The 20,652-nt window shown below is 39.7% G+C and overlaps 2 protein-coding genes, 1 long non-coding RNA gene and 1 pseudogene across 18 annotated transcripts in view; 2 read left to right on the forward strand and 2 right to left on the reverse strand.

Annotated features, from left to right (window-relative positions):
- Nucleotides 1-20,652, reverse strand: part of LOC125799143 (deleted in malignant brain tumors 1 protein-like) — a 426,727-nt gene that overhangs the window by 394,275 nt on the left and 11,800 nt on the right. The gene's annotated exons all lie outside the window — the stretch shown is intronic.
- The window catches only part of LOC125799136 (deleted in malignant brain tumors 1 protein-like), a 1,283,434-nt pseudogene that overhangs the window by 48,151 nt on the left and 1,214,631 nt on the right, over nt 1-20,652 (forward strand).
- The window catches only part of LOC125799140 (scavenger receptor cysteine-rich type 1 protein M130-like), a 37,079-nt gene that overhangs the window by 10,446 nt on the left and 5,981 nt on the right, over nt 1-20,652 (reverse strand). For 9 of the 16 annotated variants that reach the window (XR_007437973.1, XR_007437972.1, XR_007437971.1 and 6 more), the window contains exons 3-11: nt 12,388-12,711; nt 11,864-12,199; nt 11,398-11,703; nt 11,228-11,296; nt 9,921-10,229; nt 9,743-9,808; nt 9,278-9,436; nt 9,056-9,148; nt 8,184-8,234 (exon numbers count right to left, since the gene is read on the reverse strand). Coding sequence is in view for 6 of the 16 variants with exons in the window: in XM_049475173.1 (XP_049331130.1) it covers nt 1,351-1,655; nt 9,056-9,148; nt 9,278-9,436; nt 9,743-9,808; nt 9,921-10,229; nt 11,228-11,296; nt 11,398-11,703; nt 11,864-12,199; nt 12,388-12,711 (1,967 nt within the window). In the remaining 10 variants the exon portion in view is untranslated. Of the gene's footprint in view, nt 1-1,240; nt 1,656-6,781; nt 8,235-9,055; nt 9,149-9,277; nt 9,437-9,742; nt 9,809-9,920; nt 10,230-11,227; nt 11,297-11,397; nt 11,704-11,863; nt 12,200-12,387; nt 12,712-20,652 lie in introns of those variants that run through there. The other 7 variants (XM_049475173.1, XM_049475171.1, XM_049475177.1 and 4 more) reach the window with 5 other exon arrangements.
- Nucleotides 1,571-8,324, forward strand: LOC125799161 (uncharacterized). The gene is made up of 2 exons (XR_007437998.1): nt 1,571-1,661; nt 8,125-8,324. It is a non-coding gene; the product is annotated as an uncharacterized LOC125799161 (long non-coding RNA).

Below are 20,652 nucleotides of genomic sequence, written 5' to 3' on the forward strand. Positions count from 1 at the left end.
CCTAGAGCATCTAAAACTGATTTAAATGCAATTTTCAGTGGATCCTGGTCCTTTTCAAAGTGGATATTAAAGTCTCCAACAATTATGATCTTATCAGAAAGAAGAATTACTGCTGCTAGAAAGTCAGCAAATTCACTAATAAAATTTGAGTATGGTCCAGGAGGACGATACAGTGTTATAAGCAGAAACGAATGCTGCGTTTTGGAAGCAGGAGACGGGCCTGCTACTTTAAGACTAAGAACTTCAAACGACTTAGCATCCAATTGTGAGTTTTGAGATATACCTAACATTGAGTCATAGATTGTGGCAACACCACCGCCACGCATGCGTGGGTAACTGAAATAGCTAAAACCTGGGGGGGTAGACTCATTTAAAGCGATATATTCATCAGGTTTAATCCAGGTTTCACACAGACATAGTGCATTAAGGTGATTATCAGTAATAATATCATTAACAATAACTGATTTTGGTGCTAGCGATCTTATATTTAATAGCCCTAGTTTCATACGGACGCTGCTGGTACTCTGAGAGACGGATGCTGTTGTTTTAATTTTAATAAGATTATTAAAACAGATTTTCTGAGTTTTTCGGTTTCGAGCGACACGGGGGACAGACACAGTCTCAATCCTACCAGGTAAAAATGCACTTGTATCTGAAAAAGGCACATAATTAAAACTCACAGCCTTATGCACAGGAAAGTGGCAAGATAACTCATTAGAACAATGTATATTACTAAACTGCCCATTACTTAGACCACTAACCTGGCCGGTATGACTGGTTAGGGCCAGTCAGTCCCGGCGTAGCACCGCCTCAATGTTACCAGAGAGGACGGTGGATCCCAGGCGGCTGGGGTGAAGCCCGTCTCGGTGGAAGAGGGCTGGACGTTCCCGAAAACTCTCCCAGTTGTCCACGTAGCCAACTCCACTAGCAGAGCACCAGTCCCGCAGCCAGCAGTGGAGAGCGTAGAGGCGGCTGAACGGCTGGCTCCCGCGGCGGTAGGTGGGCATCGGACCAGAGATGAGGAGGCGGGCGCGGGTCAGTCTGCGAGCGGTGTCCAGAAGAGTGCGAAAGTGCTCCTTCAGGACCTCACTGCGCCGGGCGGACGTGTCGTTGGTACCCACATGCAGGATGACGGTGCCGGGGTCCCCGCGATGCCGAACCACCGTAGGAAGCCGCCGGGCGACGTCCAGGACCCGAGCTCCTGGAAAACACGACACTGCAGCATTACTCTTAGCGTTAGACACCTTTAAATGCCTAACAATGGAATCTCCGACAATGAGGGTACTGCCCTTATCTGTTTTCCTCGGGGCTGGGGGAGGTGAAGGAGGCGACGGCGACGAGCTGAGGACCTCAAACCGGTTTGCGGAGGCAAAATCCGGCTGAGAAGGTAGGGGGGAAACCCGCTTTCCTCGGCCGCGCTGCCGCTCCCAGGCCCCTCCCGGAGCGGGGGTGAAGCAAACGACCGCCGGGGTCCGCCGCGCCGGCATCACCGGGTTGGAGACGGCCGCGAAGGCGGCGTCGCGGGATTCCTCCAGCCTCGTCCTCTGCCTGTGGAGCTCCGACTGCCTCTCGAGCAGGCGGTGGATCTGCTGATCCAGACGGACGAGCTCCTCGCTGAGTGTCAGGAGAGCACGATCCTCCGCACACGCCATTACCTCGAAGTAAGCACAAAACACACAAAAAAAACGGCAAAAATCGATAAATAACACAAAAATAATGGCTACCTGAGGGATTTTATAAGTTTAGGAAGGTTATAAGACGGTTAAAAGTTAATAAGTAGTAGAAAACGTAAACAAATAGCTAAAACAGAGAGGAGCTAAACAAACAGCAAGCAGGTACGCAGACCGGAAGTTGCGTCACTCACCGCGTCACTCAGTCAGTCTCTCAGTAATTCAACAATATTGTTATCGTGGTTATTTTTTTATAATATTATTACTATTAGTAATAATAGTTGTATAACAAGCATATTCATAACCAATAGACAAAGTTTCTGAAGTAAAGGGCATAAGGCCACCTTTATCATGATGATCCTGTTTGGATTTAATTTGTTCTGCACCCACAACAGTGAGCGTATGGATGTGTCTTTGTTTTATTTATATGTATTTATTTTAGTTTCTTGACCTTTTGTTTTGCACTACAGTTACGCTATTTATTTTCAATTTGATTGCACATTGAAGTTGATACTTTCTTCTGAATGTATTTTTTTTATGTTAATTTTGCTCTTAATGTAATATCTATGTTGCAGAAGTTCATACTTATTTTTTGTATTATGTTATTTGTAATGTGATTTATATATATAAATCACATTACAAATAAATAACATAATAAGAAAAGTCTCCCGTTTTTTTTACAAGTGTTGTAAAATATATATAAATAACAATTGAAATATGTAACTAAATGTTGGGTTTATTATACGATATCGTATAATAAACCCAACATTTAGTTACATATTTCAATATTTGTTATTTATATATATTTTTACAACACTTGTAAAAAAAAACGGGAGACCTTTCCGTCTCCCATCTTTTTAGTGAACTTATTCTAATGGTTCAGTTCATCTAAAAGAGCTGTTATGCCCATCACTACGAAAAATAACAAAAGGCTAGTGCTAACTGGTTAACTCTAGCTCTCACTCTCAGCACACACTCACGGGCAGCTCTTCTCTCTCTCTCTCTCTCTCTCTCTCTCTCCCTTCACACACACACACGCGCTTTCCTGCTCTGCCCCTCCCCCTACCCCAATCACAAGCCCAGCACAGAACAGAACAGTGAATTCACAGTGAACAGAATATAAAAGCAGCTTCGCTACAATATAGCTAATTGTTAAGAATTTAAAGATTAGGCTCCTGAAAGCCAGTAATGTTGACCCTGCTAAAAAGTCCAGCTCAAAATCAGAAGAAAACATTCCCTATACTCCCTATATTTAACGATATAGCCTCCCAGTATAAAGTACGTTTTTTCTGCTTTTGAGATGGATTATTTAGTAGAGAGTGTAAATCTGTACTGCAGTAAAAGTGTGTAGTTTCATAAACTTGGCTCGACCTAAATTTGGCTCACTATCTTTATAGGTCAGTTGCTTTAAAACAAAGTAATGTTAGCATAATGTAATGGAAGTGTGACTATTTTCACCGGGTAAAAGAAGCTTTTTTTTAACACAGGGGGACTAATTTCATCCCTTAATTTAAAACTTCACAGTGCAGTTTACACTACACTGCAAAAAAAAAAAACTAGACATAAAATATATGCAAATTAAGACAAATATATGTATTAAGCAAAACAAATCTGCCAATCGGGTAAGCAAAATTTTCTTAGTAAGATTTCTTACAAAAAAGCAATGGCAAAGTCTCAAAATGAGTGAAGTAACACCTAAATCAAGCAAAAAAGTCACTGTTTATGGACACAAGAATCAGAATAACTTGATTGCTGCTTAATTGTGCTTATTTTGAGTTCAAATTACAAATTCTAAGTAAGAATGATTAAGATAATTATCCCTAAAATAAGCAAAATACGTCATCAAGATGGCGCCGAGCATGGCTGCCGTGTTGCGAGCTCCCACTTATTTTAGCAGTTTTTCTTTGTTTTTGTGTTTGCTTGTTACTCTTTTTGCACTGAATGTTACTGGCATCGTCACATATGACCGACAAACACTCCTGGGAATCAGATCGTCGATCACTCACCGCAAACCGGACTTTGAGTTCCACAACGCTGATCCTTTGTTCCCTAACATCGGAGAGGCTCCATTCACCTGGGTCGCCCGGCCACGCACGCGACGCAGACGCCGGAAAAGAGGCAAGCGAGCCGGTGTGCTCGTCAGGCTGAGACGCCGCGCTCACCGTCCGCCTCTTCCCACCTTGTTGCTGGCTAATGTACAGTCCTTGGACAACAAGCTGTGCGAGCTCCACGCACGGATCGCTTTCCAGCGGGAGATGCGTGACTGCAGCGTGATCTGCCTCACAGAGACCTGGCTATCCGCGGACATACCCGACCACGCCATAGAACCCGCGGGGTTCTCTCTGCACCGCGCCGACAGATCCAAAGAGCTCTCTGGGAAAAGTAAGGGAGGTGGTGTATGTTTCCTGATCAACAATGCTTGGTGTGATCGGAGGAATGTACATTTCATCGAGTCTTTCTGCTCGCCGGAGCTGGAATATCTGATCATCTCCTGCCGGCCGGTGTGGCTACCTCGTGAGATTACAGGACTGTGTTTAGCGGCAGTGTACATACACCCGCGTGCGGACGCGGAATTCGAACTCGGGAAGCTACACGAGCCCATCAACAAGCAGATGACCGCGCGCCCGGAGGCTGCACTCATTGTTGCAGGGGACTTTAACCGGACAAACTTTAAAACTTTTTGTCCAGCACTGTTTCAGCACATTACATGCTTCACGCGGAAAACCCAGACGCTTGATCACTGCTACTCTAACATCCGAGGAGCCTACAAAGCCCTCCCCCGACCCCCGTTCGGCAAATCAGATCACTCCTCCATCCTGCTTCTGCCCACCTACAGGCAGAGGCTGAAACGAGAACCGCCCACCACCAAGGAGGTACGCCGCTGGTCTGACCAATCGGAAGCTATGCTTCAGGACTGTTTTGATCACGTGGACTGGGAGATGTTCCGTGATTCGTCAAGCAGCATCGACGAGTACGCAGACACAGTCACCGCCTTCATTCGCAAGTGCGTGGATGACGTAGTGCCCCTCAGATCAGTGCGCGTCTATCCCCAATCAGAAGCCCTGGCTGAACGGTGACGTCCGTTCCGCTCTCAGCGCACGCAGCGCCGCTTTCAGATCTGGAAATACGGAGGAGTACAAACGAGCCAGCTACGCTCTCCGTAGGACCATAAAAGCGGCCAAACGTGGGTACAGAGAGAAAGTGGAAGCACAGTTCAACACAGCCAACACCCAGAGCTTGTGGCAGGGTCTGAACATTATCACTGACTACAAGAGAAGCTCTCACACTCTGACCAGCACCAACGCTGAGCTGCCAGAGGAGCTGAACCGCTTCTACACTCGATTCGAGGCAGATCACGCTGCGCTCCCAGAGTGCGCCCCGCCCACCGCTGCGCTCCCAGAGTGTGCCCCGCCCACCGCTGCGCTCCCAGAGTGCGCCCCGCCCACCGCTGATCCCATCCCACCCTCCGTCTCTGAAGCTGACGTGCGCAGAGCTTTTCAGCGGATAAATCCACGCAAGTCAGCTGGTCCGGATGGCATTCCCGGGAGAGTGCTTAAAGCCTGCTATAGAGAACTGGCAGCAGTCTACACGGACATTTATAATACATCACTCTCTCTCTCTGTTGTGCCAGCTTGCTTTAAACTGGCCACCATTGTGCCAGTTCCAAAGACTGCCCACACCACCTGTCTGAATGACTGGCGACCTGTTGCCCTAACCTCCATCATAAGCAAATGCTTTGAGAGGCTGGTTAGGGATATCATCCGTTCCTCACTGCCTGCCACCCTGGACCCACTGCAGTTTGCATACAGGCAGAACAGATCCACTGACGATGCGATCGCCCTGACCCTGCACACTGCCCTCTCTCACCTGGACAAGAAGGACACGTATGTGAGAATGCTGTTTGTGGACTACAGTTCAGCATTCAACACCATCGTTCCCTCGAGGCTCGACATCAAGCTCCGGGATCTGGGTCTGAACAGTACACTGTGCAGCTGGATCCTGAACTTCCTGTCAGACCGACAGCAGGTGGTGAGGATGGGCAACATCACATCCTCCTCACTGACCCTCAACATCGGAGCGCCCCAGGGCTGTGTGCTCAGCCCGCTCCTGTACTCCCTGTACACCCACGACTGCACAGCCAGACACAGCTCCAATGTCATCATCAAATTTGCTGACGACACAACAATTGTTGGCCTGATCTCAAACAACGACGAATCGGCCTACAGAGAGGAGGTTAACATCCTGGAAAACTGGTGCCAGGAGAATAACCTCTCTCTAAACGTCAGCAAGACCAAGGAGCTGATCGTGGACTTCAGGAAGCAGGAGAAAGCATACTCGTTGATCTCCATCAACGGGACTGCGGTGGAGAGGGTCAGCAGCTTCAAGTTTCTGGGTGTTCACATCAGCGAGGATCTGACATGGACAGAACACACCACACGGGTGGTGAAGAAGGCACAACAACGCCTGTACTTCCTCAGACGGCTGAGGAGGTTTGGTCTGAACCCCAGCATCCTCAGGACTTTACACCTGCACTGTGGAAAGCATTCTGACGGGCAGCATCACCACCTGGTATGGGAACTGTACTGCTCTGGAGCGGAAATCCCTGCAGAGGGTTGTGCGCACAGCGCAGTACATCACTGGGGTTGAGCTCCCAAACCTTTTGGATTTATACACCAACCGCTGCCTGAGGAAATCCAAAAAGATCATGAAGGACCCGTTCCATCCAAGCCATTCCCTGTTCTCACAGCTGCCGAGTGGAAGGAGGCTCAGAAGCTTGAAGACCAGAACCAGCCGGTTCCGAGACAGCTTCTTCCCCCAAGCAACCAGGCTGTGGAATAGCCAGTAGAACGGTGTTCTGCCCAACCCACCCCACTGACACCCATACAAACTCTGCACCCTGCACTTTACTTTACACTGCATCTATCAGACTTTTCCATATTATACAGCATTCTGCCCCCTGCACTCCCCACTCAACTCATTCCTTACCTGCACTTACTCATAGCTATACTGTGACATACTGACTACTTCCACACTATCCATATCTACATCTGTGCATATCTGTTCTGTGCAATATTTGTCTATAGTGTAAGTTATCATGTTTATTGTAATTAAGTGTATTGTAAATAGTGTTTATACTGTAAGTTATCTGTATGTCCTATTTTTATATATTTTATATTATTTTATTACTCTCTTGTAAATATTATTCTTTACGCATTGGTGGGAATCTGCACCCAAGTTTTTCACTCACATGTACACCTGTACTCTGTGATGTGACAATAAAAATCTTGAATCTTGAATCTTGAATCTAACACTTACACAATGCTTAGTAAGACAAAAAGTCTTATCAGAGAAGAAAATAAGATTTATTGCCTTAAATTTAGATAATTTAACTTGCTAAGATTTAGTTTTTTGCAATGTAATGACTGTGAACAACTTATTACAATATAGATAACTAACTACCTATGTAGTTATGTATGCATTAGTATGGTACCTAAGCTGTCAGTCCTCTGCTATTCTGAGCACTTCAGAATAAAGATGAATCATATTTGTCAGCAAGTTCTTAGATTTTAAAATGCTATTTTATTATATACACACACACACACACACACACATATATATCATATACATATATATAATGAGAGTACACCAATTTAGCTGTGAGTAAAGGAGAGATTCTAGTTGAGAAACTGTTAAAATGAAATGTAGTTTTAAGAATGTCAATTAGCTGTATTGCCATTTTATCTCAGTTTTGGTTGTCTTTCATTTTTGCATCATCTGAACCTGGGAGTTGTTCTTTAAATTGTCAATATGTCCATACATACACCTTGTTTTAAATAGCTTGTGCTTAATTTAAATGAAACAAAACTTAAAAGCTGGTGTTTTAATAAATATTAGCAATAAATAATACACATCTAAAACAGTAAAACCATAAATGTAATACATACTTTTTATTTGACTAGACTAGGCTTAAATGTTTTGTTGACTAAATGACTAAAGTGTGACAAACAAAAGACTAAAACTAAATTAAAGTCACCTGTCAGAATGAATGATGGACTGTATCTGTACTTAATTTTAAATACTTGTCATTCTTAATTCTCTGTTCTGAACATTTTCATCCAGGCTTGCTTGTTTAAAAAAAATAGTTGTTTTACTAATTCTATTATTTCATCATGATAGTGTGTATCCTGCAGTAAAGTTATTTATTTGGTTACTTTTTTGACATTTCTAGTTTAGTACATTAATTACAAATACAGGCAGTGTATAAAATGGTATGAGAGAAGTGCTGAATCAGGGGTTTGCCCAGGATCCCATACAAGCTAAAAACAGTGTATGTTAATGAGACAAATGTATGAACTATGGAGAACTGTAGATCTTCTTATTTGGATAAACTATTACAGGACTACAGTAACTATGTGAAAGTAAATCTACAGATCTTTCTCTTCTGTAAATTCAGGCCCAGTCCCCGAAGACCCAGCATCTTCAGTGTCCTGGAGCTCAAGCAGCAGCACTTGCCTCTCCACCGTCTCCATCCCCACCCGAAAGAGGAAGATCAGCAGAAGGAGGCTTCCAGGATGTAAAGAGGAGGAGAGGAGAGGGAGAGCAGATCAAAGCTTTGTAAATTGCTTTCTAAATAAGTGTTTTTTTTTATTGTTATTGCTTGTGTCTGTGTTTTCTATTTATTTGTTACAAAAAATGTAAATGTGGGTTTGAGGGCCTGATTTAAGTGTCTCCCTATTTCTTCCTTTTTTTCTTCTTTCTTTTCCCTTTTCCCCAAGATCTCATGACCTCTCGCCACAGAAATAACTTTCTGGTCTCAAAAAAGTAAACAGGCACAGTAACATATTTTGATAGTTTGAGGTGCTACACATTTGGTACCTACAGCACATGTGAACCTACAGAAACTCCATGCACAAACAATAAAATAATCCCTGTCAATCATATTGCATTACTGTTACAGAAACTAAACATCCACAGGGTCTAAAAGTCTAACACTGCCCTCTACTGGAAACTGAAAATACTGGTAGTGCCCTATGATAGTGAATATTAAAGTTGCAATAAAAGAGCAATACATAGAACAATAAAAAGCAAAGAAAACTAAAATTATCGTTAAAAGTTTTTTTATCCAATAGCTTTTATAAATACATTTTATTGAATGAGAAGATACATTATTCAGAACATTATTCAGTGGGAAGAAAAGATAGATAAATTGGTGTAATTTATTAACAAAGGAAGAAAATCTACAAAAAAAACACTAAATATTTAAACACTAAAATAAACAATATGAAAAGAGAGTTATCTGACAAGTATTTGATTAACTGCTACATTATTTCTGTAAAGACCAGACATTTCTGCTTTGAGAGAAGAAAAAAACATTTTACTCTTACTTTCAGTTGAGACAGTAATTCTTTTAGGGATGAGCCTGGTGTCAATCTCCTCATAGACAGGCTCAGCTGAAGTCTTCCTCCTCTTAGAGATCACTGTGAGAGAGACAGAGAGAAACATGGAGTCAGTTCAGTAGAAGAGAAGACCGATGACAGACTGAAGTACTAATGATGATTAGAGAAAGTACAGAAAGTGGATTGTAGATGATCTCTGAATCCCCCTACCTCTCCTGAGCACTCTGTTCTGATAAAACAGCACAACCAGAAGCACTACGGCCAGGAAGAGCACAGATCCCAGAACCAGGAGAGACACTGGATAGATGGAGGGAACAGCTGGTGGAGGAGTTTGTGGAAGTATGATTCTTCTTGTCTGTGGTTGAGAATCTAAAAAACAAATATACAAAATGTATAGACAATTTATACATGAACACAGTCCTTTTATTGGATGTGAATAATTTTGTGATGAATATTATGGAAGATGACATATGAAATGTCTATAAACACAGAATGATCTAGACAGACTGGTGCAAAGCACATACAGACTCTCACTATTGTTACTTTCTATCCTTCCCAAAAACATTACAATTATTAAATGATGGAAACCAAATGTGTGTGACCAACATTATGATCAACAATAGTTACCGAAGTTGCTATCAAGCCTGTTTACAATGGAGAAAAGTGGTCCCTGACCTTGCAAGACAAAATGTCCCATCTGTCCTCTTTTATTATTTAAAGGCAAAGTATGATACAGGAAGCCTAGTGAGTGAGCATAAAATAACAATGTGATGTAAGTATTTTTCTCAAGCATGTGTAAAGTTTCTGTAACAGTTAGGAGGCAAATATATTCAGTTGTGTCTGTTCCTCTGACCTCCACAAGTGACTCCAGCACTGTGGGAGCAGTCAGTGTGGTTCTTCAGGGAATGAGGACAGTCCCACAGGTGAATCTCATTCCCTCTACACTTCACTCTGTTCATCCAGATAGTTCCTCCACCAGAACCATCAGCAGCTCTTCTATTAGCACTCAGCGCCGGCCCACAACCCAGCTGCCTGCAGATCACCTGAGCATCCCTGATGTCCCAGAGATCACCACATACAGACCCCCATGTTTTATTATGATACACCTGCAGCCATCCAGAACAGCTTCCTACTCCTCCCCTCAGCCTCAGAGGAATGTGCTCTACAAACACACCACAGAGGGAAAAAAAATGATTATCCATCAAAGTCTTACAAACATTTACAACAGTCGTATATACTGTATGATGAAATATGTTCTTATAGAGATAGAGAAAAAAGCATTGTAAGATGAAAAATATATACAAGCAGAAGAGAGCAGGAGAAAAAAAAAAACAGAAGTAGCCATAGTAAAAAAAAAGCACTTACCTTGTTTTACCGTTTTAGTTGAAACAGTTGATTTTTTTTAAACTAGCTGTCTGTTACACCTGTTATTTCCACCACTAGGGCTGTGCCATATCGTATCAAACGCAAAAAACGATACTATACCCTGAAATATCGTGCCATATCACCCACCCCTAATTATCACTGCAGGGCACCACTGGGGTTGCTGTTTTTATCTGTCCAATATTATTCATTTTACTTTATTATTAATTATATAGATTATATAGAGTGCATTAATAGTATCATGACTTTCTTGATCACTGATGTCTGTTACCATCTGATAAAAAGTCTTGTATTTTTTTATATCGTAGTTTGGGGGGGTGCCATATCATATGCAAAAACAGAATTAAATTTTTATTTTGTTTCAGTAGTGTATTTTTAAAATAATATCTTTAATTCAGTGTTTTGTCATATCACCAAGAGTACTGTTATCGCGATAAATGCCATGAAACATCGTGATATTGTTTTAGGGCCATATTATCCACCCCCATCCACCACACCTGTCCTGTCTACACCTGAATTCCTCAGACTTACATAGACACTCTGATGGACTCCATTACCCAGAATCCCTCTCTAAACCTTTGTTAAAAATATCACTGTAGAAGTGTTATCTAAAATATGTTAAAGTGCAAAAAAATATGCAAACTACAAATAAAACAGTGCGAGCAAAGACAAGAATTGCTTATTAGTGAAAGCATGCTGGCAGAACATGCAGTCAAAAAGAAAGAAAATGTAGTTTATCAAAGACATGATCATTTTGATAATGATAAGTTTTCTTACTTGAGCACGGTCTCTCATGAGGAGATGAATCACACAGCCAATTTGTCAAATCTAGTGTATTTCCATTCTCTGTGGTAGGACAAAAAATCAAATATTATGAAATTCCAATTACAAACTACATTAGTTCTAGCATTCTTTAAAGTCTTTAACACCTCATCATATCTGCCTACCTGAGCAGGTAATGCAAGCAACCTCATTGCGATTATCACACCTGTTCTCCCCCCAGGAAGAAGATGGACAGTGCCACAGAGTAGAGTCATGTTTCCTACATTTTACATTATCCAGCCAGTTAGGAGCTGATTCCACTCTTGCTTTAGACCAAGACTCACTGCCAGTTCTTCCACAGTTCAGCTCTCGACAGATCAATTTTGCCGTTTCATCAGTCATCCCATTTACACACACATTCCCCCAGGTTCCATTATAGTACACCTCCAGATTCCCCTCACAGCCCTCAGTCAGTCTGATCTCTTTATACTCTGGCGGGAGAAAGATAGCTAGCTAGTTATGCACATTGATTTAAACGTGCAAAAGTTTCTTCTTTAATTATTCAAAATGTACCTCCAGTTGTACATAGATAGGGCATTGGTACTTGATTACAAGATCATTACAAACTGAGCAATTCAAGATACGAAGTACCTGAGCACACGACTCCTACATCATCCTTGTGTCCACATTCATCCTCTCCACACTGCTGATATCTGCAGTTCCACAGAGACGCCTCGTTCCCCTCACACTCCACCTCATTAAGCCAAATGGGTCCAGTTCCAGATCCAAACCGGGCTGGTACCGGTACTGGAGCACTGAGGGCCACTCCACACTGCAGCTGTCTGCAGACCACCTGCGCATCCTCAATATCCCACAATTCATCACTCACTGTCCCCCATGATCCACTGTGGAAAACCTCCAGCCTTCCTGCACAGTCTCCCCCAGAACCAACCAGCCTGATGGAGCTGTGGACTGTGTTAGATGTACCTAAAATTTACACAAATACAAAAGATGTTTTTTTAAAACTCCTTTCACAAGATATGTGTTGTGTATATGTACTCATATTTGCCAAATAATTATTCTCAAATGTTCAAAAATATGGATAATAGAGGCACTTTTGCATGTTATCATACATACAAATAAAATTATACATATATTAACTGTGCAATGCTTACCAGAGCAGGTGATGTAGAGCTGTACTGTGGAGCTGCAGTTAACTGCTTGTGAGCTGCTGCAGTTCCTCAGATGAGCTTCACTCCCAGAGCAGTTGAAACCCGTCACACACATGTAGCTGTGTTCAGGACTGGATGAAGAGGAGCTGGAGATGTTGAGTACAGAACCATAGCCCAGCTGTCTGCAGACCACAGAGGCCTCAGACTCACTCCAGGAGTCCAGCAGAACTCTCCTCCAGTCCTGCCTGAAGAACACCTCCACTTCCCCCTCACACTCCATCCCTCCAGACAACCGCACTCCTCCCTCATGAGACGCCAGAGAAGAACCTGAAGAGAAAAAAATATATTACTTGGCTTAAAATGAGGGAGTAATAAACTTTCAGTTATTTATTATCAGTGTTGGGAAGGTTACTTTTAAAATGTAATCCCTTACAGATTACTGATTACATCACTCAAAATGTAATTTGTAACGTAATCAGTTACATTACTTCAAGTGAGTAACGTAATCTGATTACTTTGGATTACTTTTTCGTTTTTTTAAGCCTGAATGAATGTAGCAACCACATATTGCATATTATCCTTTTATTTTTCTTTCCAGTTAACAAATAGATAAACAAATAAAACAGCCTTTTCAATCACTCTATAAAAATACTTATGAAACCATTTCATCAAACAATTTTATGAAACACTTCTATAAATTGATGATAAAACAATTTAAAACCAAACAATGTAACAACAACTGTAAGCTATCTACTTGCAGGTTTGCCACCAGTGTTAATTTTGACAACAAATTTTGATTTAGTCTTAGTCATAGTTTTGTGACGAAAATAGCATTTAGTTTTAGTCACAATTCAGTAATTTAGTCGACTTAGTTTTAGTCGACTTAATGTCATAAGAATATAGTCTACTAAAATTACAGTAAATTTAGTCGACTAAAATGTAAAGGGTGTAAATGTAAATGCTTTTTTCATCAGTTCCCTTGAATTATTAACTCTACACGTATACGAAATGAAACGTTTAATAACCAATTGAGTAATATTGTTAATGTTTGAATGTGAAATATATTTATATATGATTTAATGTATATTATTATTATTATTATTATTATTATTATTATTATTATAGGTGTGTGACTATATATATTTTACATTTAAAATTTTGCTCTAGAAATCAGGTCATAAAACAACTGAATAGTTAAATTATAGTTTGAACAGAGCTGTAGATGCAAAAACAGCTTTTAAATGATCTAGTTTTATCTCCAGCACTAACCCAGCACACCTACTGGAGCTACAGTCTATAAATGAGATCAAAAACACACCTTCACACACTGTCCTGTAGAGATGCTCTCAGGATGTACTGAGAGACTTCATGAGTTAAAGTGAGAAACTTATGAGAAAGTGCTGTAAGGAACTTTACACAGACTTTTGGGTTCATAGATTCACTTATTTTATTGTTTTATTTTGGATATATTATTGAGTTCCTTTCTGACCTGTTCCTGCTTTAACACTAGCTGTATCTTTCCCACTGTGAGACTAAACAGATGATCTGATCTTAATGAGTGAGTTCTGTATCAGTTCTGTGTTTTAGTGCACTGCCGAGTTAAACACACCATCAGCTCATGAAATAACATCAGTATTAAAACGCGGATCTCTGCATGGAGATCTGTGGGACTCTGGTCTGCAGAAGCTGAAATATTAGTGGTGTTTTTACCGGAGATGGAGTCGCTCCACACGGTTTACACGTTATCTTGTTTTTTGCGACGTCAAAGGAGAAATATATCGCCTCTCCTCTCTCTCTCTCCCTGCTGAACACTGTCGAGTTAACCTCCAGTCGAGCTCCGACGAGGCTGAAGTTGGTTTGATATTCGCAGCTCCAGATTCGTTTGGCTCGATATTCGCAGCCTCGTATTCCCCGGCTGAAGTTGGTTTGATATTCGCAGCTGCCGCTTCACTGAACCACCGTGAACTAAAGGGAGCGTTCACAAACACCCGCTGTTTATATTAAACACCTCACAGATCAACACTGAAGGAGATAGAATGAAGAAAAGCAGTACAGCTGTTTATTAACAATGTAAATATACAATATATTATTAAATATAATTTTGTATATTGTAAAATATTTATTTTAATTACTGAATTTATAATTATATATTACAATAAATAATTAAATATATATTTAATAAAATTATATTTTAAAAGCCATTGCGCTCAAAAAATATGAGGCAGATGTTCAAGTGTGATTTTGAAGAACTTTTTCATGTTGGGCCAGAACAAATACACATGATCTGAAGAGTACTAGTCTTCTACTTTAAGAAAAACCTGGAATTAGCCTGGCCCAAGCTGATTTTATACTTTAAAATGAACTGGCAACATAGCATACCGATCCATAATGCAAAATTTTTTTATGTAAAGCTGATGTTCCAGTGTGATTTTGAAGGACTTTTTCATATTGGGCCAGACCAAATACACATGATCTAAAGAGTACTAGTCTTCTACTTTAGGGAAAGCCTGGAATTAGCCTGGCCCAAGCTGATTTTATACTTTAAAATTAACTGGCAACATGGTCTACCGATTCATAATGCACAAAAAAATTGAATATAAAGCTGATGTTCTAGTGTTATTTTGAAGGACTTTTTAATCTTGGGCCAGACCAAATACACATGATCTAAAGAGTACTAGTCTTCTACTTTAGGGAAAGCCTGGAATTAGCCTGGCCCAAGCTGATTTTATACTTTAAAATTAACTGGCAACATGGTCTACCGATTCATAATGCACAAAAAAATTGAATATAAAGCTGATGTTCTAGTGTTATTTTGAAGGACTTTTTAATCTTGGGCCAGACCAAATACACATGATCTAAAGAGTACTAGTCTTCTACTTTAAGGAAAACCTGGAATTAGCCTGGCCCGAGCTGATTTTATACTTTAAAATTAACTGGCAACATGGCCTACCGATCCATAATGCACAAAAAATTGAATATAAAGCTGATGTTCTAGTGTGATTTTGAAGGACTTTTTAATCTTGGGCCAGACCAAATACACATGATCTGAAGAGTACTAGTCTTCTTCTTTAAGGAAAACCTGGAATTAGCCTGGCCCGAGCTGATTTTATACTTTAAAATGAACTGGCAACATGGAATACCGATCCATAATGCACAATTGTTTTTATGTAAAGCTGATGTTCTAGTGTGATTTTGAAGGACTTTTTAATCTTGGGCCAGACCAAATAGACATGATCTAAAGAGTACTAGTCTTCTACTTTAAGAGAAACCTGGAATTAGCCTGGCCCAAGCTGATTTTATACTTTAAAATGAATTGGCAACATGGTATGACGAGCCATTTTGCACAAAAAAGCCACTGTTCCAGTACAATTTTGAAGAATTTTTTAATCTTGGGCCAGAACAAATACACATGATCTGAAGAGAACTAGTCTTCTACTTTAAGGAAAACCTGGAATTAGCCTGGCCCGAGCTGATTTTATAGTTTAAAATGAACTGGCAACATAGCATACCAATCCATAATGCACAATTTTTTTTATGTAAAGCGGATGTTCTAGTGTGATTTTGAAGGACTTTTTAATCTTGGGCCAGATCAAATACACATGATCTGAAGAGTACTAGTCTTCTACTTTAAGGAAAGCCTGGAATTAGCCTGGCCCAAGCTGATTTTATACTTTAAAATGAACTGGCAACATGGTATAACGAGCCATAATGCACAATTTTTTTAATGTAAAGCTGATGTTCTAGTGTGATTTTGAAGGACTTTTTAATCTTGGGCCAGACCAAATACACATGATCTGAAGAGTACTAGTCTTCTTCTTTAAGGAAAACCTGGAATTAGCCTGGCCCGAGCTGATTTTATACTTTAAAATGAACTGGCAACATGGAATAACGATCCATAATGCACAAAGAAATTGAATATAAAGCAGATGCTCTAGTGTGATTTTGAAGGACTTTTTAATCTTGGGCCAGAACAAATACTCATGATCTGAAGAGAACTAGTCTTCTACTTTAAGGAAAACCTGGAATTAGCCTGGCCCAAGCTGATTTTATACTTTAAAATTAACTGGCAACATGGCCTACCGATCCATAATGCACAAAAAATTGAATATAAAGCTGATGTTCTAGTGTGATTTTGAAGGACTTTTTAATCTTGGGCCAGACCAGATACACATGATCTAAAGAGTACTAGTCTTCTACTTTAAGGAAAACCTGGAATTCGCCTGGCCCAAGCTGATTTTATACTTTAAAATGAACTGGCAACATGGAATACCGATCCATAATGCACAATTGTTTTTATGTAAAGCTGATGTTCTAGTGTGATTTTGAAGGACTTTTTAATCTTGGGCCAGACCAAATACACATGATCTGAAGAGTACTAGTCTTCTTCTTTAAGGAAAACCTGGAATTAGCCTGGCCCGAGCTGATTTTATACTTTAAAATGAACTGGCAACATAGCATACCAATCCATAATGCACAATTTTTTTATGTAAAGCTGATGTTCTAGTGTGATTTTGAAGGACTTTTTAATCTTAGGCCAGACCAAATACACATGATCTAAAGAGTACTAGTCTTCTACTTTAAGGAAAACCTGGAAATAGCCTGGCCCAAGCTGATTTTATACTTTAAAATGAACTGGCAACATGGAATACCGATCCATAATGCACAATTTTTTTTATGTAAAGCTGATGTTCCAGTGTGATTTTGAAGGACTTTTTCATATTGGGCCAGACCAAATACACATGATCTAAAGAGTACTAGCCTTCTACTTTAGGGAAAGCCTGGAATTAGCCTGGCCCAAGCTGATTTTATACTTTAAAATTAACTGGCAACATGGCCTACCGATCCATAATGCACAAAAAAATTTAATATAAAGCTGATGTTCTAGTGTGATTTTGAAGGACTTTTTATTCTTGGGCCGGAACAAATACACATGATCTGAAGAGTACTAGTCTTCTACTTTAAGGAAAGCCTGGAAATAGCCTGGCCCGAGCTGATTTTGTACTTTAAAATGAACTGGCAACATGGTATAACAAGCCATTTTGCACAAAAAAGTCACTGTTCCAGTACAAGTTTGAAGAATTTTTTAATCTTGGGCCAGAACAAATACACATGATCTGAAGAGAACTAGTCTTCTACTTTAAGGAAAACTTGGAATTAGCCTGGCCCGAGCTGATTTTATCCTTTAAAATGAATTGGCAACATGACATGAAAGCCATTTTGCACAGAAATAATGAATATAAAGCATCGATTTTGAGAATACCAGAACTCTTCATCTCATGAGTATTTGGTCTGAAAAAAAAGTCCAAAATCATACTGGAATATCAGCTTTAAATAATATTTTTTTTGTGCTGCCATGTTGCCAATTAATTGTGCAGTCTAAAATCAGCTCGGGCCAGGCAAATCCCAAAATTTCCTTAAAGTAGAAGACTAGTACTCTTCAGATCATGTGTATTTGGTCTGGCCCAAGATGAAAAAGTCCTTCAAAATCACACTAGAACATCAGCTTTACATAAAAACAATTGTGCATTATGGCTCGTTATACCATGTTGCCAGTTCATTTTAAAGTACAAAATCAGCTTGGGCCAGGCTAATTCCAGGTTTTCCTTAAAGTAGAAGGCTAGTACTCTTCAGATCATGTGTATTTGGTCTGGCCCAACATGAAAAAGTTCTTCAAAATCACACTTGAACATCTGCTATACATAAAAAAAAATGTGCATTATGGATCAGTATGCTATGTTGCCAATTCATTTTAAAGTATAAAATCAGCTTGGGCCAAGCTACTTCCAGGTTTTCCTTAAAGAAGAAGACTAGTACTCTTCAGATCATGTTTATTTGGTCTGGCCCAAGATGAAAAAGTCCTTCAAAATCACACTGGAACATCAGCTTTATATTAAATTTTTTGTGCATTATGGATCGGTAGGCCATGTTGCCAGTTAATTTTAAAGTATAAAATCAGCTTGGGCCAGGCTAATTCCAGGCTTTCCCTAAAGTAGAAGACTAGTACTCTTCAGATCATGTGTATTTGGTCTGGCCCAAGATTAAAAAGTCCTTCAAAATCACACTAGAACATCAGCTTTACATAAAAAAATTGTGCATTATGGATTGGTATGCTATGTTGACAGTTCATTTTAAAGTATAAAATCAGCTCGGGCCAGGCTAATTCCAGGTTTTCCTTAAAGTAGAAGACTAGTACTCTTCAGATCATGTGTATTTGTTCTGGCCCAACATGAAAAAGTTCTTCAAAATCACACTTAAACATCTGCTATACATAAAAAAAATTGTGCATTATGGATCGGTATGCTATGTTGCCAATTCATTTTAAAGTATAAAATCAGCTCAGGCCAAGCTACTTCCAGGTTTTCCTTAAAGAAGAAGACTAGTACTCTTTAGATCATGTGTATTTGGTCTGGCCCAAGATTAAAAAGTCCTTCAAAATCACACTAGAACATCAGCTTTACATAAAAACAATTGTAATTTTTTTTGTGCATTATGGATCGGTAGGCCATGTTGCCAGTTAATTTTAAAGTATAAAATCAGTTCGGGCCAGGCTAATTCCAGGTTTTCCTTAAAGAAGAAGACTAGTACTCTTCAGATCATGTGTATTTGTTCTGGCCCAAGATGAAAAAGTCCTTCAAAATCACACTGGAACATCAGCTTTACATAAAGAAAAATTGTGCATTATGGATCGGTATTCCATGTTGCCAGTTAATTTTAAAGGATAAAATCAGCTCGGGCCAGGGTATTTCCAGGTTTTCCTTAAAGTAGAAGACTAGTTCTCTTCAGGTCATGTGTATTTGTTCTGGCCCAAGATTTAAAAAATCTTCAAAATTGTACTGGAACATCAGCTTTACATAAAAACAATTGTGCATTATGGATCAGTATTCCATGTTGCCAGTTAATTTTAAAGTATAAAATCAGCTTGGGACAGGCTAATTCCAGGTTTCTCTTAAAGTAGAAGACTAGTACTCTTTAGATCATGTCTATTTGGTCTGGCCCAAGATTAAAAAGTCCTTCAAAATCACACTAGAACATCAGCTTTACATAAAAACAATTGTAAATTTTTTTGTGCATTATGGATCGGTAGGCCATGTTGCCAGTTAATTTTAAAGTATAAAATCAGCTCGGGCCAGGCTAATTCCAGGTTTTCCTTAAAGAAGAAGACTAGTACTCTTCAGATCATGTGTATTTGTTCTGGCCCAAGATGAAAAAGTCCTTCAAAATCACACTAGAACATCTGCTTTATATTAAATTTTTTTGTGCATTATGGATCGGTAGGCCATGTTGCCAGTTCATTTTAAAGTATAAAATCAGCTCGGGCCAGGCTAATTCCAGGTTTTCCTTAAAGAAGAAGACTAGTACTCTTCAGATCATGTGTATTTGGCCTGGCCCAAGATGAAAAAGTCCTTCAATATCACACTGGAACATCAGCTTTACATAAAAAAATTGTGCTTTATGGATCGGTATTCCATGTTGCCAGTTCATTTTAAAGTATAAAATCAGCTTGGGCCAGGCTAATTCCAGGTTTTCCTTAAAGAAGAAGACTAGTACTCTTCAGATCATGTGTATTTGGTCTGGCCCAAGATTAAAAAGTCCTTCAAAATCACACTGGAACATCAGCTTTACATAAAAAAATTGTGCATTATGGATCGGTATTCCATGTTGCCAGTTAATTTTAAAGTATAAAATCATCTTGGGCCAAGCTATTTCCAGGTTTTCCTTAAAGTAGAAGACTAGTACTCTTTAGATCATGTGTATTTGTTCTGGCCCAAGATTAAAAAGTCCTTCAAAATCACACTAGAACATCAGCTTTATATTCAATTTTTTTGTGCATTATGGATCGGTAGGCCATGTTGCCAATTAATTTTAAAGTATAAAATCAGCTCGGGCCAGGCTAATTCCAGGCTTTCCCTAAAGTAGAAGACTAGTACTCTTTAGATCATGTGTATTTGTTCTGGCCCAAGATTAAAAAGTCCTTCAAAATCACACTAGAACATCAGCTTTATATTCAATTTCTTTGTGCATTATGGATCGTTATTACATGTTGCCAGTTCATTTTAAAGTATAAAATCAGCTTGGGCCAGGCTAATTCCAGGTTTTACTTAAAGTAGAAGACTAGTACTCTTCAGATCATGTGTATTTGGTCTGGCCCAACATGAAAAAGTTCTTCAAAATCACACTTGAACATCTGCTATACATAAAAAAAAAATGTGCATTATGGATCGGTATGCTATGTTGCCAATTCATTTTAAAGTATAAAATCAGCTTGGG

The sequence above is a fragment of the Astyanax mexicanus genome, chromosome 2 (assembly GCF_023375975.1).
Source record: "Astyanax mexicanus isolate ESR-SI-001 chromosome 2, AstMex3_surface, whole genome shotgun sequence".
In the NCBI taxonomy this organism is placed as follows: domain Eukaryota; kingdom Metazoa; phylum Chordata; class Actinopteri; order Characiformes; family Acestrorhamphidae; genus Astyanax; species Astyanax mexicanus.